We start from the raw sequence: 25,676 nt of genomic DNA, 5'->3' as shown, positions 1-25,676 counted from the left end.
TTAAGTATTCTATTTCATTATTTTCTGTCATCCCTCCCATTTCCAAGACTGTGTAGGAGAACAGGCATTTTCAATGGATTTCTCTTCTTTTTTTTTTTAATTCAATAAAATCCCCAAACTAGCTAAACACTGTCAAAATCAGTAATGCTGAAATGCTAGGTTCATAATTTAATATTAATCTAGACTGTATCAGAGAAGACTATATATATAGCAAGGGTTAATGTATTTTTAAATATTATTTATATTAGAATGCTTAAGATGCTAGAAAAGCACCAGATATTTATGGGAAGAACATAAGAATGCATGATGCATAGGAATTAAATAAGGAAAAAAAATCCTGAGGGTAAGAATGCAAGAATCTACAGCACTCAAAGGAAAACCCAGAAACTTTTCTAACACACAAAATTACATATTCACCCGTTAAAGTTGGAGATTCTTATAAGTTTCACTTTTACATATTATAAATAACTTCTAGACTAAAACACAGACCAGCCACAAACTGCAAAGAAACACAGAGAACCATGCAAGCTTCAATCTCTCTGGGACTGAATGAAAAGGCTGACAAAAAAAAATTTTAAAGAATCTGTTTAAGTACCCAGTGTCAGAAAGGTCAGTCTTCTAATCTGCCTGCTAAAAACGAACGTGCTGAAAATGAAACTGCACTCAAAAAGCAAATAAGATTTTGCTTTTATGCCTGAGAATAACCTGACAATCAGTACTGTTTTAACTACCTCACTTGTGTCTCCCTTTCTGCTATGATATGCAAGATGTCAATACTAAAACTGCTGCTAACTGAGACTGGCATGGCATATGACCCCTTCACAGCAGGAAGGGACAAGCATCGGGATAAAATTAACCTCAAAAAGGTAAAGAACTTCTTAAACCAGGAGAAAAAGTATTATTTTGAGGCTCAACTTGGCAGAGCCTGTATTTCACAACGTGTTTGCCAAGGGGCGGCCAAAACTTCTTAGGTTACACTCCAATAATAATAATAATAATAATAATAATAATAATAATAATAATAATAATAATAATAATAATAATAATAATAATGGCCAGTCTTCACGAACAAAGATTTTGGGAAAGGTCTTTTACCTTTCCAGCCTGCACAATGGATTTTTTAGGTGAGACACAGCTTGCGCTGAACTGAGCCCACCCTTTAATCCTGAGGTTCATCTGCCGGGGCCAAGAGAGCTTGGACAATGGCAGTGAGGTCCTCAGGACATAGGTTTGTTTAGAGTGACCTTCTCATAGATGGATGGCCTCACAGGGCTAATGAGCTCCATCTGCCCAGGGGACCTGGAATCGAACCTGGGTCGCAGCGGTGAGAGTGCTGCATCCTAACCACTAGGCCACCAGGGGTTACACTCCAAACAATCCTGAAAACTCCCTAGAACAAGTTACAGTATTCACACTCCCAACAAAAGCTCATTTTGAGTGACCATTTGGTTCTGAGCAGGGTATCTTGCAGAACCACATTCAAAGTATCAGCCAAATGTGCAGAGACTGAAAGCATATCAAATTAATCCTAACGACCTGATCGTTTTTCAAGAACAAACCAAAGAAAAAATTCCATTCATTTCATTAGAACAGGATCAATCTCCAAAAATAATAAGCATAGTGGATCAAAAGAAAAAAAATGACAGCCTCATACAGACAGTTGTTTAACACGTGCATACCACTACACAGCTTCCTTCCATATGTAAAAATTCTCTTTCATTCTTCTCTCAGGCTATCTTCCACAAAGACTGAAATGCATGAACTACTGAAAATGTAACTCCTATTAACAGAACAAAGATGATACGCCATATTCATTCTTCTTTATATTGAAAGCAATATTTGAGTTTCTTTATATTTTACAAAGCCCTTCAGTTTCATTTTACAGTTCTTAATAGAAAAAATTATTCTTCAGAGGAAAAAAGCATAGTGCTAAAATGGCAAAGAATGAAGGTATGCCCCACAGAGGAGTTGTCACAAGTCCCTTCACCTTTTTCCATTCTAAGTTTATTGCACCTATGGCCTAAATTGGACAATATAATCTCCTAAACAAGAGAAAAGCTTTATCCAGATAAACAGATTTTCAGCTTGATCTTCAGTGTGCTAAAATTCAAATATATTTGTCCTACTTGCATAAGTAGAGGAATACAAAACTGAAAACACAACACAACACCAACTTGTGAACAGAATGCAAACTTCACTGTATCTTGTCCACTATTACCTTGTCCACCATTACAGAGGAACTAGTTTGGTTCCAAGTACTAGTCAGTTCTTAAGGATCACAAAAATGTCTCATAAAGAGGGAATCCATTAATTTCTTTAAACTCAACCAGGTTTTAATTTGATAATTTGAAGATACTAGCAATTACTTCAAAAAATTCCCCTATCTTAAAAAACTGTTTTTACCACTTACATATCTTTTATATTCCCTATCAATTCAGCAAGACCTAACTTCCAATATTTCCTTGCTGGATAAGGTCAAGCTACAAAGATCCTGTAAAACAGCTTTTTTTTTAAAGACACAAGCCCGAGTATCTCTTTTAGGAGCACCCAGCAGCTATTCATAAACCAGAAGGACCTTTTCAATTTTGCTAGCCCTTTCTTCCGCCACTGAAAATATATAATTTTTCTCCCTTCTTTCCCCCAAAGGCACATCACCCAAAATGAAAAGCCTAAAAATCCCTAACAACAAAAGTTTAGTGAATCAAAGGAGAATGCTGCTGAAGTACATCACCCACAGATTAAATGAATCTGGAAGGGACTAGAGCCTCAGTGAATAATGGAGGATCCTGTGCAGGAAGAGGGAATCAACAAGAGAAGAAACTTAATCTGCTGCTGAGCCTTTCTTTGTGTGCAGACTTAGAAGATACTTATAAGCCGATATCTCAAAATGAACAATGTCACTGCATCCACTCAGAATAGTTTTCTTTTGTCTCTTCCTTTCTGATTCTGATAGTTAGTCCTAATTGTCTCAGATTGAGGTCAAACAGGAATGGGAAAATGTCACGTGCTTGATTTCAGTTTACACATCAACAAACTATATTCTCAAATTTCCGAGTCCATCACATTTCAAAAAGATCAGTATTGTATCCATTATCTCATTATTCACTTTATGAAGAAATAATATACCAAAAATATTAACATTTAGATGCACTGTTACCAGTTGATTCCTATTAGACAACAAGGCATTTAATCACTGCTCCAAAAAAAGCATTCACAGTAATGAGGACACAGTTTCCAGTTATTAATACTCTAATAAAGGCACTAGAAAAGAACAGTGCAAAATAAGAAATTGTATGCTTACTCTGAAGAAAGAGTGCTGTAAAGTGAGGCACAAGATAGGAAGATAAATAATGACACAACAAAACCCATAAAATAAAAAGAATGTGTACTGTCTACTATAAATGTAGAGGTGGAATAAGGAAAGCTTTGTAGAAAAGCATAGATTGCAGTGCTAACTGTGGACAGGAAAACTCTTGCACATTCTAGTACCTGACCACTAATGCTGCATTGTGGCACATCCAGTTCTGCAGTCACAATACCGATCGTATCAGACAAGTCTGAGGCACTGTAGCAGTATATATCAAACAGCAAGTCTTTCAACGTAAAGCCCGAAACTTGATGAATCTAAGGGGTTGATATTTTAGTTTTCAATATATTTTCTTTTCAGCAAATAAAAACTAATGGAAAAATAACAAACTTGCACACATGCAAGTTTCTAACTAGAGATCAAGCTCAACTCACCTGTGACACTGTAAGTCCAAATACCACAAGGACCATAGGAAATTTTTGTCCACAAAACCTTCCACACTGAATATCACATCCTATGTTTTGAGTTTTTAAATACAGTAAATAAAGCTGATAATGTCAATGAAAAAAATGTCATGGCATAGCATACAACTTTCCATAGCCATGTCCAACCCTAGAGAAGCACTTTTAGTTACAGCATGCAAGCCTTACACTGACACACAGAACATGGACCAGAGCTCTCACAACACAGTAAACAGAACATTTCATCTTTCTCAAAGCTTTCCCCTTCTACTTCCCAACCTGTGGGTACACTGGAAGACATAGGAAAAAAAAAGCTGAATATTATGTTAACATTAATTTTGAGCATCATACTAAGAATATTTTCCTCTTTAGAAGGAATTTCCTCTTTAGAAGAAGAATTTCTTGTTAGGGAACTAAAAAATAAAAAGAAACCACACGCGATTCTTATCAAATTTCAAACATATTGAAGCAATTAAGAAAATCTAATTTGGGTTTAAACTAGATTCCTTCCCCACCACAGTGGAATAGTCAAGCCCTCTTGCAGACCCCCCAGTTGCTCCAACCACAACTTCTATTATGGGGTGCCCCCAGCTGCAAATGAAATGTTTCCTCTATTTCTGCTGTCAAACGATCTTGACAAGTGTCCAGAGCAGGAAGACACCCACACACTAAAAATACTTAATCTCAGGTAAATAATGACAGAGAACACATTCCTCATTTTATGGTAAAACTGTCTGTTATTTTTACAAGCAATAGCAACGTCGGGCATCAAAAGTAGTTTCCCTTTCTCTCTTTTACTTTTTCACCAGGCTGTTTTAACTCCTACACTCTAGCAGAGACAAAATGTCATCATGAATCTGTTATTAGGACAATTTTTCCAATTCTCTCCTCCATTCAGCACCAGAGTTTTTGTAAGGGACAACCACGAGTGCCCTCTCCTGCACAGTGCTGGATCCCCATAACCACATTTACTCCTGTCACTACAGTGATGTCCTTGGGCTGCCCCTGAGCCTTTTGAACAAAGCTTTCTCTTTCCAAGTTACCTGCAGAATATTAGTCCCACTGGGACCAATTCACTGCTACACCACCAACCCAGAGACCTGCAGGTGCTTATCTTGCCAGTCTCTGTCACTGGGACACACAATTCTTATCTCTGCATCAGCCATCGGAGCCACTGTGCAAGGAGCAGAATGACCACCTTCTTCAGTCAATCCCATATCTCTGAACAAACCCTTTGTCTGTAAAGCTTGCAGAGTTCAGTAAAGAAAACAATTATCCAGGTATGTTTTTCGGTTGCCCTTGATATCACAGACTTTGGAGCACTCCTCGTGCATGTGAAATATTCCTCCTTTAAAAATATTCCCTCCACATTTGCAGTGCCACTTCTTTCTACTGACTCTTACTTCTCAGAAGAGTAAATTGATCAAAAGCCAATCTCATCAGCCGCCCACATAATGCAACACCTTTATAAATGGTGTCAGAAAGTGTCACGGTATCAACAGTCCCCCCCAAGCTTTTGCAGTCAGAATTCATTCTAGCAATCATCTTTGCCTAGATTAATGGCACAGCTGACCACAGAGTAATGATATAGGATAGCCCAAAATTGTGTTGTCAGACAAGACATCTAGGTGCTTATTTCTATGCCTATAGAATAAGGAATAAATTCTCTCACCTATCCAACCTCAAAATACTAAAATAATTGTGCATTTGAGTAAAATGAAATAGTTTAAACTACAGTTTTCTAATATTCGAGGCTGGAATAGCACATCAAAGACTGCAAGTCATTCTTAACCCTCAAGACACAAACATGTCACAATCAAAAGATTTGACTTAAGTCAAAATAAAGCAGTGAACCTTGGAAATCTTGACATATTCACCAGTGTAAATTCTATACTCCATTTTTCAAAACTGAACTTTGATTACCTTCAGTCTGACGTGTTGCCAAGGTGCACACTGCAATGAACGTCACTAATATCAAGTAGCTAAGATTTGCTACTGTCACTTCTTTACTTAATCAAAACCATATTCCGATGAGAAAACATTATGATCAGAATGTGTCTGAAGAGCAATAGCATCCAACAGGCATTTGGCTCCCTCAGAGCAACAATTTAGGTTTTTATCAGCATTCTTACATGCTTGTTTCCTACTAGAAAAACTAAACAGTGCCTTTCACAACAGGTTGGACTAAACAAATGAATTCTATTGCAATATCTTCAGTGGGGTGGGCACAAAATGTTTTCTTTTACTGTCAGTTAAACTTCCTCTACACAATTAAGGCTTACAAAATAAAATGCAACAGGCAAACTACTAAACTTTCAGCCACAAAACTCAATCTTATCTACTATATACGTAATTACTACAGATGTATCCCAAGAGAATAAATAAAGGGCTAAGAGCTCCTTCCCCCTATTTTCCCAGGTGGAAAATAAACATATTAAAATCCCAGTCTTCATTTTCAGAAAGGACATATTTCTAAATATACAAACAATGAAAAAAAATATTATTTCATAAATTCTGACATAATGAGTACATCTTCCCTTGGATGTTTTGCCCTTCAGATATTTCAGGAGACTAAGAACTACGGTCTCTAGTTTGTCTTGCGTGGACGTATTACTGAAAGCTTACTGGTTGCCAACAAATCTAACAAAAATATAATCAAGACATAAAATTAAGTATTACGTTGGTCAGATTAATTAAATCCTTACAGCAAGTTTAAATATTAAATAGGAAATTAATAAAATGTAAACCACACGGCCTTTACTGGGAAAAAAGTGCACAAAAGAGAAAAAGTGCCCTTATGAAAATGCAAAGAGTAGAAGAAAATAGAATACGGAGATGTCAATCTCATAGCACTGAAGAGGCCAATAGAAGGCATCCAGCAGCACAGAGCACTGGAAGTCTACCATCTTGTGGCTTCACCTCCTTCAAGGGGTTAAACAAAAGAGACTTCAGAACACAGCACGAAGAAGAATTCTCCTCTTTCTTCTATTATAAACCTACTTACTATTGCATTTAATGCTACCAGTTATAAACTATAGTTTAAACAACCTGCAAGGTCCAACACTGTCTTCCACCTGTTCTTCTCTCCTTCTTGATGTATTTTGAGGGCCATTTCTTTTAATTGCTTCCTTGGCAGCTTTTCAACACTAGTTTGACTTCAGCAATTAAGACTTGTACAGATTTCCCCTCCCTCCCTGAGTCTAGGCCACTGAAAATGTGCTGTTTATACCCATTAAAAACATTTCAATTACTGTAGAAGAATTGCTGCTCTGGAGTACTTAATTAAAAACTCAACTTCTCCTTCCCAAACTTCAAGTATTTTTCAACTAAATTTATTGTTTTCTTAAACTGGAAGGGGATATGTATTACAGGAGGGGGAAAAAAAACCCTGAAAAACATCTGATATTCCTTGGATATATGCACACCATTTTTCCACCACAAAAAGCACATACACGCTTAATTGCAGGAATCACAAAAGATATAGGAAAAGAAAGAATACTTCACACAAAATAAAAATGCAAAAGTAACCCTTTGCAAACAGATCAAGAAAGCTCCTTCCAAAAGAAAATTGGCTGCAAAACAAGACACAGAATCAGCAAAAGCAGGTGCTGACCAAGACTGCTGAGTAGATCACTTCTGTCAGACACAAAGAAAGCAAAGGCAATGTAAGCACTGACTGAAGAGAGTCATTCTGCTCAGAGGATTGATGACAAACCTCTCAGGTATCATTTAGACCCAGGGATGTTCCTCCAGATTGCCATAGCTCAGTGGGACTGTCAACCTGGACAGAAGAGGAACCTTCTCTTCCCACACTAGCAATCCCACACTAGTTCTCTGAGTGACATAAAACAGCAGCAAGTGCCCAGATACAGATGCTCTTCAGTTGGGAACAGGCTGTTTAATGGTCATAGGTTCTGCATAACAGTATGGTGAGACAGCTGCCTTTTCTTTGGGGTTGACAGTTCTCCCCAAAAGGGAAAAAACACCCAAGGAAGTTCTAATGATACTTCTTATTTTTGGTTCTGACTCCTTTTTGCAGAAATGCCATTTAGGTCAGGTTTTGAAAATCATTTTCCCATATCAGTCTCTTCAAGAAATGCAATCCTGGCACGTGGATTTTTTTACGCAGAGTTCAGTTTTATGCACATGCTTGCAAAATATCAGTCATTTTTAAAATCTATTATATTTGAAACTGAGTAGCCATTTCACCTGATTAAAACTTGGCTTTAGAGAATAGTTAATATATGTATGCCCACCTGTGAGCCCAGAGGCATAACAAATAAGCAGATGCACGAAATATCAGATAAAGACTCTGCAGTGAATTGCAATTGTTTTAAGTATTAAAAGAAGAAATACTACAGGGAGCTTAGATAAAACTCAATACCTTGAACTCTCCTCAACTCTCAACCTCAAGTTAGACCTTTGCATTTCAGAGCTGATATTATTCTGCACTCCATATTATGCTTGTGATAATTTAAAATGCTTCATACAGAACCGTTCAGAATTATGGACACCCTGAGCACAAACTGCTGAAGATCATTTTTAAGTGTATGTGACATGAAATCTGATGCTATATTCATGCAGTATAGCTTATAAAGAAAATGCCACAGGTTAATACCTCAGGACACTGAAAATTTTGATTCCAGATTTACTTATTGTATTAATAATTGACATCACTGCAGAAAATGCATCAATAAACCTAGATCTAACATAAGTATTTCTAAGTTATTAGTTGCTAACAGAAATTACTTATGAAGACATCCTAAGTTAAAGTTCTCAGTTTGTGTCAAAGTGACCTCCTTTTAAAATTTTAACCATCCTAAAATTTAGCCATGACAACTAGTACTAAGCATCTCAGAAATTTTTTGAAAATTTTACTAGCAATACTACATAGGCATTGTCACATATGTTTTAAGTAATAACCCAGACAGTAGAAGAAACAGAAAACCACGTATGTTACTGTCAAACAAAACTAAAAGCTCTCAGCCAAACCTCATATGAAGACTTGCATGCAAAGTTGGTCCCCAGAGATGTTCAACTTCACTCCCTGCTCTGATACACAGCAGACTTGCCCTTAGAATCCCATTCCCCACAAGCAGCAAAACCAGCCTTACATTTGCACTATGCTCACTTTCCACTTGAAACATTTTGGCTCAGTGCAACTACGACCATTTCAACTGATCACTTGATACAACACGCTGTCTTCTATCAGAAAGGCACTTGCATAATAACAAAATAAGAGGGCAGATAGAAAACCACAAATAAATATTCCTTTTTGAATCTTTACAAGGATTTTATTATTTACAAAAAAAGGTGAAGAAAAAAAATGGCATTCCTAAGGTATACTCTCACTAGAGGTGAGCAATGACATTTCACAGGGAATGATTTTCAGCTTCTTATTTACCTTCTCTTCTCAGAAGCAATGCTGATTACTTACAGCTAATTCATTTTCTCTGTTCCAGCTAGGCTGTTATATTTCAGAATCATCTTTGAAGATGCTATTTACTGAAATAATCAATCAATCAATTCTCCGTATGCTAATACTCAAACATTCTGGTTTGTCACATCAAAGAGTCTTCATCAAGAAGACATGTTATATAATTAAATTAACCATATCACAAGTAAATTGTGCTTTTGATCAAGAAAGCACAACTTCTAAGAATTTGCTAGGAAATTTGGTTATTTGATCATATGATGAGTGGCTTTTTTGAGATCAAGGAAATTATCTTGTTAACTTTTTGGAAACGTACTGCATTGTTTCAAACAAGATAATAGCTTTCCTTTTCTTCCTTATCAGTCTACTTCCCTGAAAAGCGTGGGAGATGGACTGCTTTGAACTAATCTATTCCTGTATAATGTTTTTGAACACTACCTGATCAGAACAAAGCTCTGTCATACATCAGTATTTGTAAATCAAAAGCATCAATACTTTACATACTTTAATATTCACTAGCTGAGTCCTATTTGTGAAAGTTCTAAGTCTTACAAATCCAAATTGATCAAGTTGCTCGTATTGATAAGCTTTAAATATTTTGTTACATATTTACACTTAGCTGAAGACAAATGTATATGTTTTGGACTGAAAAAACATGAAAACGCAGAATTTATACAGCCATAAACTTTAAAATTACTGGACAAACACCTGTATCTGCTAAGAAAAAAGGCTGCATTGGTTTGCAGGGAGAAGCTATTCATATAGCCAAAGTATCAAGGCAAACATGTAATGCAGCATTCCATATTTTGACACTGAAAAAATCTCCTTGCACAAAACCCCTCAATATTTAGATGGTGGTACTTCATTTTTATGATGTAGTGTCACTACAAATTAATTTCATGGAATTTTAAGAAACACTTACTAATTTTCATAGTAATATACCTCACATGTTGTAAGGTAAATTGTAAAAACATTAGGACTGGGATAGCTTTGACTTTTGTGAACCAGAAGACATAATGTCATAGTATATTTATCATCTCCATGTGTTTACCCACTGTTTTCATAAATTCTGGTGTGCTTTCACATTTTATGCTGTCCTTACACTGTGCTCTTAATCATATACAGCATCTTCACACAGTTCTTGCTGTGTCTGGAATAATCTAAAGAAATTTTATAACTATAAATATGTTGTGAATGATTGCTTATAACCCTGAAAAACACTTGATCAAAACCAACTGAAGTCACAGCAAAGAACAGGCAACCATTCCTCTTTGGCAGACATGAACTTGGCATTCATTTTTGCAGTAGTGCAATATTTATACTGATGAAAAAGCCCAGGCAGACACATTTGTTTATTGCTTTGGTAACCTATGTGAGGTTGGTACAAGTGAAACACCTTTGCAGGTTATTTGAAAAATGCAGCAGACATCTAAGGCTTTTAAAATTGTCTGATAAGAAAGCTTTAATTTAATATGTCAGTGTTCAGTATGTCAGAGCTCAAATATTCTCTCAGAAGAAATCTTAATGCACATGCATTATTAATGCACTGAGGGAACAGATCTATTTGAGCTGAATCTGACCAATGTCATTAGTCAGAGTGCAAAGCAAATTTGGAAATATGTATGTTAATAGGTAAAAGAACACTTTTCAGCTACCTTGTGTCTTGTACTAGTTTTCTTTAAAATTAAGAAAACCAGTGATTTCTATCTACAATCTACGCAGTCTCCCTAATCTAAACTGTTGTCTACACACCTACCAGGTTTGATAATCAATGAATCTGGGGATTATTTCCTCACCATCAGATTATATGTCCTGTGTCCCTTGAGTTACAAGGTGTGAATTTATGTTGAACTGAAGCAGGAATTTTTCAAAAACATGTTAGACTACACTTGAGCTGCTACACAAACTCTCTAGTTACCCAAAACAAAGTACAGTGTGATTAAAACTAAAACCACTACTTTTTGAAGACCATACAGCTGTCATGTCTGAAATATCTTTTATTTCAGTATTAAAACAAACAAAAAAAAACCCAGATTCATAAACTCCATACAATTAATGCATACCCTAATCACTATAATATTCATGTGTTTCCCACTGTTTTTTCAGGCTTTATTAATTAGACATGATATTAATATTGCTATTTCAGTTACCGAAGGTGAAATTTTAACTGAGTACATTAAGAAAAAGAGGCCTGTTTCTCTGCCCGCAAGATGTTTTCATACATTTCTCAGTTTGTGAAAGGGAGATGTTGAGTAAAGCTTAATTAAAAGGCATGTTACAACACTGTTGCAAGAGACTTGGCAATATTGGTTCCATGCATCTTGAAAATCAGCAGGACCAAACTCAAGATGACAGAGCCCTGAGCAAGCTAAGCCCTGCAGAAGACTGAGGCCAACAATTTCCACACACCCCTCTAACCTAAATTCTTCTTTAAATTGCATATATGTGTAAGATGTTTCTACAGTGGAGTCAAGTTTGCTGATGGTCATTTTTAGAGCAGATTAAAAGCATAATTGAGAAACTAGAGAAAGGCTTAATTAAATTAGCAAACTGGGCATCATGATGACAAAACAGATCCAGCACAAATCAGCATAAGATATTGTATGTCATATTACACTAATGGATTCAAATCCTGTCAGTAGGAAAACAATCTGTGACCTTTCATGGAAAAGGTCTGCCATTGTGAGGAAGAGAACATACACCTGCTCCATGCTCTACTGTGATCAAGAAATAAACTACACACAAAGAGATATTTAGTGGGTGGAAGCAAATGTTAAGTGCCAGCATGAGACAGCTGTAGTAATAATCAACAGATTTTCTTTCAGTATTTATTCCATCCTCTCAAGAGGAAATAAAAGAATTAAATTCATCACAACAATGATGAGAATAGGAGTTGCTACATAATAAGAAATTAAGCCTGATAATTAGTCAGTTAAGTAGTTCCAAAGTTATATAACTGAGGTACATAAGTAAAATATGTATACAGTACAGGAGGACAACTTCACCTTTCAAAGAGTTTTTCTTTCAATAAAGAATGATAAGCATAAATTCATTGACACACATATCAGTCAACTATTTTTAAAAATAAGCATTTTTAAAACAAAAAAAAAGCAGTTGTAGGAGAGCTTTCTAGCAAAGAAAAAAAAAAAGGCAATCGATACTCCTACCTTCTACCATAAGCTGAATAACATGACAGTATCTAACATTTTATGTAATTTGAAGGTATATTGAGACATTACATATTTGTTCTGATACTTCTGGTTGTTTTTAATACAAGAGGAAAGGGATTAGACAGGCTATGCTACTAGAAAACACAAAAAAATTGAGTCTCGCACAACCAGTTTTTAAACTTTTAAATTACTTAGTTACAGCAACTAAACCATGCACTTCATCACACTGCTGACAAACTTTCACTTAATACATGATGTCTCTCATTTGGATGAGTATTTAACTACAGTAATTTGGCTGTACACTTCTATTAATATTATCTTGGATATGGAATGACTCTGCATTTAAACCACTGCTATTTGACATGCTAGACCAAATTTAAGCATTCCGCTAGTACAATAAAGTCTTTGTAGCACTATCTTTTAGAAGATTTTTATTTACCCATAGAGCTACAGGCTCATCCACTGCCATGAACAAAGCTCCAAGAACAAAACAGAACTGCTCAAATTGGCCACTGGCACAAGGAAGCATTGCATCTCATCCCAGGGAATAAGCAGGTTGCACTGCCCCTGTGCATGCGGAACTTCCATTCACATCAGTGAGGGAAGAGGCACACTAAGACAGAACTCAGGCAACTTGTGATATGAAGGGCCCCTACTAAAACATTGTCTGCTGGTCTCTGCCTGCCAGCTTTAAAAAAACTTCCAAAATTCATCAGATTTCTGAGTCCAACCAAAGTTTCAACTTCAACAGCCTGACAGCAATATTAATTGTTCTGCCCTGGTGTCCTGCTTCATTTTACTGTGATCTAGAAAATCCAGTTCTCCCAAATAACCAGCAATTTTGAAGGTTGCAGACAATAAACCTTTTTTCTTTGGGGGGCGGGGGAGGGAGGCAGGGGGAGAAGGTGAGTGAGCAGTCTCAGCTGTGGAACTTACTGTGTATAGGTCAACAGGAAACTCAGTGCAGCCACACCATAGCTAAATAAAGCAATACTCTCAGTAAAACAGCAAATACATACTGTAGCAACAGAGCTTCCATATGAATAAAAACAATTTACTCAGCTTCCTATGACCAATAACCCAGCATTTCCAAGCCCCCTCACGACAAAAAAACCCACCACACGCTACAACAGAGCTGGCTAAGAGGTAGAATAGGTTCACAGGTTTGTGACTGGCTTTCTCCAAGAAACTTACTCATCTGAAAAGAAACGCTCTAGAAATTGCACTGGGGTTTCATCCATCCCTCCTTTAGAGATTTTCCATATCAAGTATGCCTAATGTATTCCTGCCCTCCAAAACTAAATCCAGCCAGCAAAGCAGTGTTCTCCTCTGTTTCATACTTCTCAACAACAACAGCATCTCAACAGTAAGTGCTTTTTCAGTCAATATAACTATCATCACTGTTGTTCATACACTGGTATAAACATCTAAGATCAAAAAAAAAAAAAAAAAACGTACAGCCTTGCTAACAATTATGCCTGTAAGACTGTTGTAGTGGCAACAGGGTTAACTCTTAATTTAAAAATAATAAGAGAGATCCTAATTTGTTCTCTTGTTATATTCTTGGATAAACACTTGCACAAAACTGACTTCATACAGACTGCTATTCCAAAGGCAACAAAACTGCATTGAAATTTCTGTCTGGACCTCAGTAAACAATATCATTTCTGATAATCAAAACCCAATGTCATTCACCCCTTCAGCAGTGCTGGTTTTGCAGTCTTGTCAAATTTTTAAGTAATGAGATGTATTTTGCCCATAGAAGCAGCAATTATAACTGAGTATGATGAATAAGAGCCTAATTTCAGTCGTGGCTACTTTTCAGAGCAGAAGAGTTAATCTACACAGTAGACTATAAGACCCCTGAAAACAACAAATCAAAGCAACTAAGCAACTGTTCAAAACACTTAGCTTAGTTTATTCCCAAATACAAACTCTTGTGTCTCAACATGCATTAGAATATAATTATTGCTACATGCACCAAGGTATGTTTTGGGAGAGGTGCTGAGGGAAACGTGCTATGAAGTCAAGCCCACGTAATGGAGTTGGGGGTAAGTAATAAAAACTTCAAAAAGGATACAGCAGTAAATGCCCCTATATCATGTTGCACCTCAGCCCTGATCTTGCTGCTCCAGTTCCTGTGCCTCTGCATTTAAGCCACACAGAAAGAGGTTAAAATAGAGCTATGGGTTTACAAAAAGGACAACCAACCAAGCAAATCAAGGCTGACACCACACCCCAGTTTCAAAGGCCAAACCCATCTGCCCAAGAGGAAAGAAGTGGCACATGATCTTGACCCTTCAGGTCCTGTCTGCTCTGCTCACACAGGGCAAACAGCAGCAATAACCCCCTGGTGCCAGTGCTGGCTGGCACCTTATATTGCATAAGGGTAAGATCTGCGCTCACTCATCACACACGAAGAGGGGCAGGGGGAACAGTCCTGCACAGAACTGTAGAAATGTTGGGAAAGAAACAGGAAAAAAAAAACATAGCGCTCTCCCCCTCTCCTTAGCTCCTTGCCTGACTTTTGGTTTGGTTGGTTGGGTTTTCTCATGCACTGGGCCAGGACACCTGAAGAGTGATGAATAGTTGCAATGTAGAAATTGATAAATCTGAGATCCCCACTTTTCATGCATGTTTTAAGTAAATATAATTATGACATTACACAAAGTATAGCAGGGAGACTACAGGGACAAAAAGAGGCTCACATGCAAATAAACATCTCTTTTCATTACAAAACATGTGCCATTTTTATCTTCAACAAAAATCAGCAAGAGGGGAATCCTCATAACCAGGCTTTATTATATCTGTCCAGCCACGACTCTCCTCCCTTATGTTTCCATTCAAATCATTAGCACTCATCATACTAAGGTTTGTAAAAAACAGCTTATGAGCAAGTTTCACTCAAGTCAGCTCATAACAGCCTCTCTCCTGAATCCATATACCTTTACAACCACATCTCAAACCACCATTGTTAATGTTGTCTGTTTGCACTGGGATTATCTCGTTCCCCCTCACATTTTTCCTTTCCATAAAGCAAGCATCACCCTGTCATCCAATTCCCTTGTTCACATGCTTTAAATTTAATCAGAATACCTGAGGTGTCAATAATCATGTTTGCCTTTCTGACAAGAAGAAATCAGTCTTTTGAAACTAAATTTAATACGCCATGCAACCTGATCCAAATACTAACTAACAAATTAGTTAAAAGCCACTAGGAAAGGTGCCAGGATCCGTTCTCAAACCATCAGCATCACCTTCAGAAACATACTTCAATTAGTCAAAAATTAAAATGGGAGAGGAAAAAATGTCACTATTATAATAGATATTTATTGTTAATGTAATTAATATTTCCCTGTGGTTGCTTAAGACAGCACTACTAAAACAGTTTTAGCAGCAAAGCTGGAAAGTACTACATAGCCTAGAGTGCCCTCTTTCTTTTCCAAGAGGTAATTCAGGGAAATACTCTATTCATGAAGATGTCAATCAGTTGTTTCTCAGAATGTCAAATAAAATAGATAACTATACTGCATTAACACATGAAAGAAGTTCAGCATAATTTAAATTATATCCTTACATTACTGATGAATGTGATTCTACCTTAATAAAAATATACTTACAAAGCCATCTGAAATTGTTCAAGCCATTTTTTCTTCAAGTCTTTAGTTTTGCAATAAACTTCTAAACCATTTTCACCTTGGATATGAATGAGGTAGAAGCCATAAGACCACTGCATAAAAAGATTTGCAATACAAAGGTCATCAGTTATGAAGAAAATAAAGTGTGAAAAAAAAAAAACAATTGAAAAAATAATAAAGCATTTGTATGTCCTTTAATTCATTCATTTTGGGAACAGCAACACCACATTTTTATGTTCCTTGAGAATGACTTACTCAAATTATTTAATTACATCAAAATAAGCAAAAGCTGAAATTCCTAAATATTCACTTCAGCTTACATATAACACAAAACTTCTTACAGAAATTGTATTTACATTCTAAACTCCTGCAAAAAGCTTCAAATTGTTACTAAAAATATACATTTTATCTGAATTAGCACCAAATACTTACCTTTTTATTTTCTTTATCAGTAGTGGGGTTGTTTGTAATTTTGTATTTCTGAAGATCTATTATTTCCTTCATTTCATAATTATCACCTCTTCGTTTGCAAACAATTACAGCTAGATCAAACAAGAAGATGTGCCTACAAAAATACAGCATAAAGATGGTTAAAAATACTCCAGAAAGCTAACACCAAAAGTCTTATTTTAAACACTTTTGTCAGTGGCACTTAAAATTTTGAAGATGACGAACAAAACAACAAATACTGAAAGTATTTTTGCTCAAGACTTACTACTTGCCAGGGCTTAGTGACCTTAGATAATAATGTAATAGCTAATTTTCTATTAATCACTTTGCAAATTCACTTGGCAAACAGAAGATCAGCTCTGTGAATGCACAGTGAATGGGAAGTACTCAAGAATCACTGAGATGACCTCAACTCTACCAAAATTTACTTTACAGGGTTTTAGTAGCAAATACCAGAAGTTGTGCCATCACCTGTCTTGCCTCGCACGTTTGTCTAACGTCGTTATCCTTATTTCCCCATCACCTTGAGGTCTTCCATATTGTAAGAGGGAATGATTCTGAAACAGAAGTAATATGTATGATTCAACACAGCAAAAGTGTGGCCACTCACTCCTTTTACCCCAACAAAAGGACTATCCAGGCCAGAAAACATCATCTTTTCCTCACTACCATCTAAACTAAATGTTATAAAGAATCAGTCCATTCTATCTTTGTCTTCAAATGGGAAAAGTTTTCCCGTTACAAAAACACCCAAGTCACTATACAAATATAAATCTTGAACTAAGCAAAAATATTTAACTACAGGCACCCAAAATAGCAGAGATTTCTGTACTTTAAATATTCATGTCATTCTAAACCAAACAAAGCACATTTACATTAAATATTAACAAGAGTACTTATAATCTCATATGAAATTAGGAAAAAATGCATCTATCAATATTTTCGATCAACAGTGATTCAAAAATGGCATATAAATTTTAAAAAATCACATACCAAATTCTCTATTGATAGTTGAAACTGTCTAATTTCACGAAGAGTTTCATTATCTCTCTTTACTTCATTTACATATTGAGCCAAGTCCTAGAGTATCAACAGCAAAAGGGAGGGAAAAATAATTTTCTATAACAGGCTAATTTAATACATTATTTTGACAAATTTATTTCTAATTTTATCTTTAACTTATCAGCATATTTAGTAATTTCTTCTGAAATTACTGAATTAATGTTCAAGAATTACCATTATGCATGCCTAAATAAATATTTACAACTCTCTTCATTATATCTATTGAAACACACATTTAGTATCAAGAGGGAAACTAGTAATAAAGAGTAAAAAAGGGCTGATTTTTTTCTGAATTTCATTAAGGTCTTATTTACAAGATTAAAGATGGAAATGTAATTTCTGCAGCACACTGCTAAAAAAGCAGTCAGCAACACTGAATATCTGAGGTAAACAGAAGCATAAATAGAAGGTAAATAGAGCATAGAGTAGAAAACGTATGTAAGGCATCTCAAAACCAGAATGTAAGGTGTAAGCGTATCATAAACCTGGGTGCTCATTAGAAGAGAAGCAGCTACAGCTCCAGTAGTAGGATTTTGCTCTTACTGCTGCACAGTAGAGAGAAGTCATTACACAGCAGATTTTAAAAGGGGTTTTAGAGGGGATATACTACCTGAAGTCACAGGTTGAGATCATTATTGTGCCCTTTACCAGAACATGTACTGTACGCATTTCACTAAAGCCTTTAAATGCTCTGAACAGGCTTGAGCAATAGCGACAATTTGCTGGGGCTTCTCTGTTTATGGTTAGAGATGAGGAGTGAGCAGGAGACAGAATTGGTAAGGTCAGGGATGCTGAGAGTAGCAGTTGGAAAAGGCATTCAGATCTTCCTATCTTGCTTTTAAAGTATCCCTTCAATATGGTCACAAATTTGGAGGGTGGGAGGACGATACATCTTCCTAAGATGTTTTTAATCAGAATCTATGAATAGCTACAATCATTATGCCAGCTTCCCAAATGGATCTGTGCAGGATACACTCACGTCAGTCTTTAAAGTTAGTTTAGAAATTAAATAACCTCCTTTCTTGCTGCTAGAAGAAATCCAACAGCATAATCCTTCCTAAAAATTTCTTTCCTTAGGGGCAGTACCACTTTGCAAGCAGTTTTTCCAAAGCCATTTTCTTTTCAAGCAGAGACACCAGGGTTGTTAGAAGCAAAACACCAATGCTACACTGTTACTTTGACTACAATGGCAAGGACTACAGTAAATGAGGATGGGAACAATGTTGCAACCTTAAGGAGAGATGCTCATACCTTGGAGGGTTTGGAGGTTTGGAGGGGGAGGGACTGGGAGTGGGGTTTTTTTTGTTTTTTAATTGTCTGGTTACATCCTGCCAGCCAGCACAAATCTGCCACAGCCACCCTGGCAAGAGATTTCTTTGATTTTCAGTCCAACAGACAACAACAACGAAGCAAGGCAGCAAATGGGAATGAAAAAGCAGGGATAAATAAAAACCAAAATTATTTTCCTAGCCAATTAGCAGCAGCCAGGATGCACAGCTTGCCACTAGATGGAAGCAACACAGTGCCATCTCTTTTCAGGCATCTCTCCAAAGGAAATTATCATGGTGTCCCTCTCTCTGCATTCACTGCACAAAAATGGATAACAAAAAGGGGAACCAAAATCTCATTTGTAAGCTGGTCTGTATTCCAGACATTCAAGACGGTCACAAAATATAAGACAGCTGTGTGACCCAAAACTAACTTAGTCTGATTTCAGCATCTTCTGTGGACCATACAGATTACAACAGAAGCAAATATAACTTATGTCATGTTGGCTTCTTTCCCCCTTTCCCCACAAAAGACTGAAAAAATTTCCCAATTCCAGCACATGAATGTCACCATTTATGCCATGAAGCCAACTAAAGGAGAACTGTGCTTCCTTCCTGAAGCTGTGCAGAAGAACACATTATAAACATAAGGCAGCACAGCTATTCAATAAAGCATTTGTTTGTACCACTTGCAGGTGAAAGTACGGTGACAGATACTCTACCTCCAGGGAGACACTACTGCTTTCAAAGGTAAAGCCACAGAGATCATATTAAGATGAAAAAAACAAGTCTTGTAAACAAAGATAACTCTCCATCTCACTACTGACCTTGATTTGAATTGACTTATAGAGGTAGAAATATTCCTAAATTTCAGAAGTGAGACCAACAGGATTGAAGCAGCTGTTTTTCGTCTTATTATATGACAGCAAAATTATGCAAAAGTGAACTGGAATGGGGAAGTTCCACTTCAGAAACCCTCTACTTCAGAAAACCACTGAACTTGTTTCCCAGACTGCAGCAAAGCCCTTGACTATATACTTGCCATGACACACAAAGCTCACGGTGACCTGTGAAAATATGTTTGATTTGTTGTAAAGAACATTATCTCCTCCAAGAAATACAGCTCTGAGCTACCATTCTAAGTGCCAAGAGACATAAATACTTCATTGCCATGAATACTCACCTTCATTGCATCAAGGGCCAGTTTTAGATTTGATTTCTCCATGGGATCAGTAGTGTGCTTTACCAGCTCCTGGGGACAGAGCAGTTAAAACTTTCCACCCACTGTTTGTCAGTTTATACACTGAAAATGTCATTGCTCATCCCGCCCCCCCAAAAAAAAAGCCAAAACCAGAAAACACAACCCAAGAATTCGCATTTTCATCTCCAGAGTGAGGAGCCTAACACTGAGCGGGGACTATTGCAGAGAGATAATTGGCAAGTTGTTTAAGAATGATTGTACAGCCTAAACACCGACTTTAGCTGCTAATGAACCATCACGAGAAGCTAATTTGGTCTGCCTAGCACTTAAAATTTGCCAAATCAGATCATTACTGTATGTGCATGCTGAAAGCCCAGGTAAACACTCGAGTTCATTTGTACATTGCTATATGGTACATCATCCCATTCCAAAGCACTCACTTGTCCGCAGAGAGGGATGGATGCATGCTGGCAATAAAACCTCAGCTAAATTGTGCACTGCTTAAAAGAAGTCACTGTCTCATTAAACCTAAGATAAACCTGATTCAGAAGAGATACTGAAATCAAAGGTACATGTTCAAAGAATTCTTTTAGTCACTTCCCATATGGAAAATACAGGGGCTTTTTGGCTTTATGAAGTGAAAATGTAACATCTTGGGGAAACAGGTCATTTCATCTTTGTAATTTGAGAAAAGAATCATACATTTCAGCTCACATAAGTTAGTAAAATCATGGGAAATTAAATAATAAGTATCAATACTTCACATTACAATTTGAATAATTTACTCATTTTTTCTTTCCAAGTCCATAAAATACTTCTTTCTTGTACAACATATACTATAGTGTCACACATAGCACAATGACATATTGTATATAATCTTTTCATAATATACATTGATTATAAAATCATTACTCATATCATAAGATTTTTTCAAGAAGCTGTGCCACTCATTTTGGTTTTTTCCAATTTTCCACTGATCAAAATATTGATGACTCATTTATAGAAGTATTTCAAAAATTTCATATTGCAGAATGCATGTTGTTCTGCAGAGTCAAAATTATGCTCCACACAGAAATGGTAGATCTTTTTAAAATGACATTTTACAAGCATCAGCAGGGTTGACAGTCTAATATAGTAATACTTTTCTTTGCAGCTGAACTAATGAGTCTCCTGGCACAGCTATCAAATTAAATTTATAAGACTCTCCACCCTTATTACAGGACTAACTGCAAAAGCTAATGCTTTGTGGGTTATAACAAGAAGCATTTCAAAATAAATATGGCTTAATTATAATTTATGACAGCAAAGAAATATCTTAAAAGTACACTGTATGTATGGTCCAGCTTCCTCTTTTAGGGGGTAATGGTTCACACTTCAAAGTACCATGATTATAATTTGGTATCACTAATCATTTTAAACATACCAAGAATTAAAGGTTCAGCTATGGGGGAAACAATTGTATTTCATTCTTTTTTCCCTAGGTATGCTTCAGCTCTGAAGAACCATCTGTGTGAGAAACCCTGCACTTGATTGAACTTTATTTTGTAAAAATCTAGGGAAACATCAATCACCTTCCTTTGATAAAGACATTTAGCTCTCATTCTTACAATCCACTGACAATAAACAATCACAGTTTTTCTCTCAGCCCCTTTAAATTTCAAAAGTAAACTACCTGGAGCAGTAGGTGGTATTTTAGTACTCTCTGCATTGGAACCACTAGTAGATCTCGCAATGTAAATTTACCATTATTGGCCCTCTTGGAACATTCCTAGTTCAAAGCAGAAGAAAGAATAAGACAATAGAGCAAGAAAACAAAACTATTCACATGATATACATCAAAATTCAGTGACATATAAGCAACTATATTAAACTTGTGATAAAGAATATCAACAAAATGAAGGAAAGCAGTTGACATGGCAATAATTGCTAAGCAAAAAGGACTGGGTCTAAGCACTTGTTTTTAGATATTTGAACATGCATGAGAGACTAGAAAAAAGACAACAGAAATCAGTCATTCCATGCAATTTAAAAAAAATTATATATACACCTATTTTTAAAAAAGTGAAAAGGTAATTTTGAAAACTATAGGCCAGTCAGTCTCACTTCAGCCTCTGCAAAAATTCCTGCAAAAATTGTGGAGCAATTCCTCTTCTGGGGAAGTGAAGGAGGTATATGGGAATATCCAGCAGGGATTTACCACAGATAAATCAATGCTTGACCTACTTGACTGCTTTCCACAATGAAATGGCTAGATCGATAAATGGGTGGGGAGAGTCTACCTTGACTTTTCTGAGTCTTTCAACATCATCTCTCACAGTATGGTAATATCCAGGTTGGGATGTTATGCTCCAGGTATATAAAAAACTGACTAGATTATGAGGCTCAAAAAGTGCAGTGACTAATATTTCCTATATGAGGGACAGTTGCAAGTAGAGCTCTTGAGGGCTCTGCCCAGGGCCCCCCCCCTTTCAGTGTCTTTAGCAATGATCTGCAGGAAAAGGCACACAATACACACAGCAGATTTGCAGACATCACCAGATTGGAGGTGCAGCTGACACTCTGAAGAGCATGTCCAACAGAAACCTCACACTAAGGCAAAGCCCTCCACCTGGTATGCACAGGGACATGCTCACCCTGAGGGCTCAGCAGGGGAGCAGCTCTGCTGGAAATGACCCAGGGGTCGTGGCAGACAACCCTGTGAGGCCATGGGACAAGGGTTTGTTCAGCCCAGAGGTCCCTCCCAACCTGCATGATTCTGCAACTGTGTTCTAGATGAGATGCCCTGATAACTAGAAGGGTATTCACCAATAATCACTTCCTGGAAGCAAACCCTAACTCTGACAGTGTCAGTGGTAGAACTCACTCACGTCAGTACCAGGATGTGTACTGCAACAGTGCACACATTCGTTTGATCAGAGGCTCCAAAAGAATGAAAAGAAACAGAAACACATTCACTTATCAGTCCAACTAATTTTGTCACCATAAAGTCTTTTTTACTTCAATGAAAGCAGGGCATATTCACAGAAACGCACAGTTTTATATATGTATATGCGCATGTTAAAAAATACTGATACCTCTAACTTCAATTTAACATCTTCTTTTGTCTTAGAGATATTGTCTAAGCACGATATCGCTATTTCCACTTGACTGCAGTACTGTCCATAAATAACCAACCTAAGTCAAAGCAAGAGATAAAGAACAAAAGGAACATTTGCTTATTTAAGAACAATCCTTGATCATTTTTTCACAAATAATTGTTAACAATCCTTCTTTCAAAAGGAGCAGTGCCTAAATAAGCAAGAATTGATTTTAGCCAGTGTTCAAGGGGCAACATGAATATAAGGAAAACTATTCAGGAGAATATAGTTTTGCCCTACGGTCAAAATGCTCTAAAATCATTGCAATTTCCTTTAATATTCACATATATATATATGTTCTGATAAATATAGGATTCATTAAAAAGCAGAATAACTTCTGTTTAACAGAACAACAGTTTGTTATAATAATGTAGATTTCCAAGGTTGTAAAGAATACATTCTGTAGCACAGGCTTAATAGGATTAATTACAGCCATCCTTTAAAGAACCTGTAGGTTTATCCACATTGATCCCATAGTTTCTATCAGGTTATATCATGTGACTCTCAGATCAAAATAATAGTGCATGAAAATTCAAGAAATTTTCAGCAGTTGTCAAGTGAAGCAATGTTTTCTGAATGAGCCTGGGTTTATGACAGGAGTTTCCTGCCTCTGTAAGGAGTGCTTCCTTCTGCCAGTCCAGTGCAAAGAGTGCTCTTTTCTTTGACCTTTTCATATATTTCTTGAGGTGATTCCTTCTGTATTCTTCAGATCCTTTTTTGGGGGTTCCCATGAGCCTTCCATGTAGTCTCCTAGATTTCTTTTTCTTTCACCTAACCTTTACCCACTTTTTTAATTCTTTTTTTCACAATAAGGTGTTGACATTGATTTAAAACCTACTGTTTCTGATTACTTTTAATCACTATATAGTTAGGACAGTCTACCTCTATTTCCTTTTTTTATAATATAAACATGATATTTCTTCTCAGTGCCCTTTGTTCCCCTTTTTGCACACATTTCAGAATGACTGTTGAGAGAGAAGCATTTTCCAGAACAACTACTTCCCTAATTCTCTCCTACAGCAGCAGAAAGTCTAACAGCCTGGGAAATAACTATGTCCTGCTCCAAACCAGAAGCTGAGACACAGGGTCTCTGAAGGCAGGACTGTTTATGAGCGGTCTGGGACACCCTCCTCCCTCAGAAAACCCTCCTGTCTAACGTTTTCCAGATGCTGCTGTCCAATTTCTCACAAGCCTATTCTTACTGCAACAGTCCTCCTTCACCTATCGCCCAGTTTGCACCCGCAGGTCTTTCCCACGCTGGTCCCAGAAGGAACCAATTTTTAACCAAAACCCAAGGGTTGCTTCAAGGTAGGTCAGCATTGCAGCCCACAGTACAAGTGTTCTTCAGTCCAGTACCACAAGAATGTGAGTTCATCTATATAGTCCAACAGCTGTTCAGTGCTGGCAGAAGGAACAATCTGAAAAGGTGGGTAAAACAAACTGGCAGTTGGCCTGCAGGGCATGGAATGCTGCCACAGCCCCCCTGTTACCAGCTTGGCTGCTTTCACATCTTGAAGGCAAAGGGTGTTTGCTTTACTGTCACACCTTGGACTGCAGGTAAGATAAGAACACAGTCTCTTCTCTCTTCTCTTTTACACCTGCTTTCTCTTCTTTTAATTATGACCTCTTCTGCTTTCTTTGGTCTAAAATATGCCTAATATATATCTTTTTTTTGGTCTGTTAAACAATACAGGAACATGCTATAAAATATCAGGGATTATTTGCGTGAAAAAATGCTGTGCAAAATAAGATATTTAAGTTTCCTTAAAAATATAGATGTTACTTGTCTATGTAAAAACATTGCCAAAACTGGGCTAAGAAGAGGGAGGGCTCATATAACAATAGGTTACATTTTGACTTCCAGGCTCAAAACACCAAAACTAGCTTAATAAGGACACCGACACGAAATTTAATTCTGTTTCAGAAATATTCATACAACAAAAATACAGTAAAATACCAAATTGAGCTCAGATTAGCACAATTAGTAGGAGTGCTTAAATCTTACCTTTCCTTGTAGTTAATAAAAATTTGATATAGGTTCTGATCATTTTTGTTAACAATGGAGTCATTGATGTCCTGTGTAAGATTTCTGTGGATTTTCACCAAATCCTTAAAAACAGTAAGGGGGAGGGGGAAAGCTTTTAAAAACAGAATGGCTTAAAGCTTTGAATTTAAAAAAAATAAATTATTTCATGTTAGACCCATTAATTTCAATAAATTGGAAAACAGATCATTTGAGAGTAGAATCTAATTTCAAGGTTTGTGACATGTTCTACATACTGCAACACGAAGAACTAAACTCCAAGAACTACCTATTAGAGACTAATTTATTCTAGCTTGGAACTTGCACTGTTAATTCACCTTCATTTTATAATGATAATTTTAAAATTAAGCAAGTCAAGTAAATGCTTTAGTGACAAGATGAAGTAATGATTCATGTCCCTGAGCTGAGAAAAATTAGTTTTGTACATTACATTGGTCAATTAGTGATGTCCTAATGCTAAATTAACTGCTATCATAATGAGTTTCCCAATACAGCACGCAACTA

The 25,676-nt window shown here is 36.6% G+C and overlaps 1 protein-coding gene across 2 annotated transcripts in view; it reads right to left on the bottom strand.

Moving 5' to 3' along the window:
- Positions 1 to 25,676, bottom strand: part of VAV3 (vav guanine nucleotide exchange factor 3) — a 157,767-nt gene that overhangs the window by 66,027 nt on the left and 66,064 nt on the right. For both annotated transcript variants that reach the window (XM_027671909.1, XM_027671910.1), the window contains exons 8-15: positions 25,134 to 25,237; positions 23,066 to 23,165; positions 21,664 to 21,759; positions 19,974 to 20,042; positions 17,454 to 17,540; positions 16,932 to 17,017; positions 16,443 to 16,575; positions 15,993 to 16,102 (exon numbers count right to left, since the gene is read on the bottom strand). In XM_027671909.1, coding sequence (XP_027527710.1) covers positions 15,993 to 16,102; positions 16,443 to 16,575; positions 16,932 to 17,017; positions 17,454 to 17,540; positions 19,974 to 20,042; positions 21,664 to 21,759; positions 23,066 to 23,165; positions 25,134 to 25,237 — 785 coding nt within the window. The remainder of the gene's footprint in view (positions 1 to 15,992; positions 16,103 to 16,442; positions 16,576 to 16,931; positions 17,018 to 17,453; positions 17,541 to 19,973; positions 20,043 to 21,663; positions 21,760 to 23,065; positions 23,166 to 25,133; positions 25,238 to 25,676) is intronic.

The sequence above is a fragment of the Neopelma chrysocephalum genome, unplaced genomic scaffold (genome assembly GCF_003984885.1).
Source record: "Neopelma chrysocephalum unplaced genomic scaffold, ASM398488v2 Primary Assembly neopelma1_97222, whole genome shotgun sequence".
Classification (NCBI taxonomy): domain Eukaryota; kingdom Metazoa; phylum Chordata; class Aves; order Passeriformes; family Pipridae; genus Neopelma; species Neopelma chrysocephalum.
Note: the sequence above shows the minus strand (reverse complement) of the source record. Positions and strands in the feature narration are given on the sequence as shown.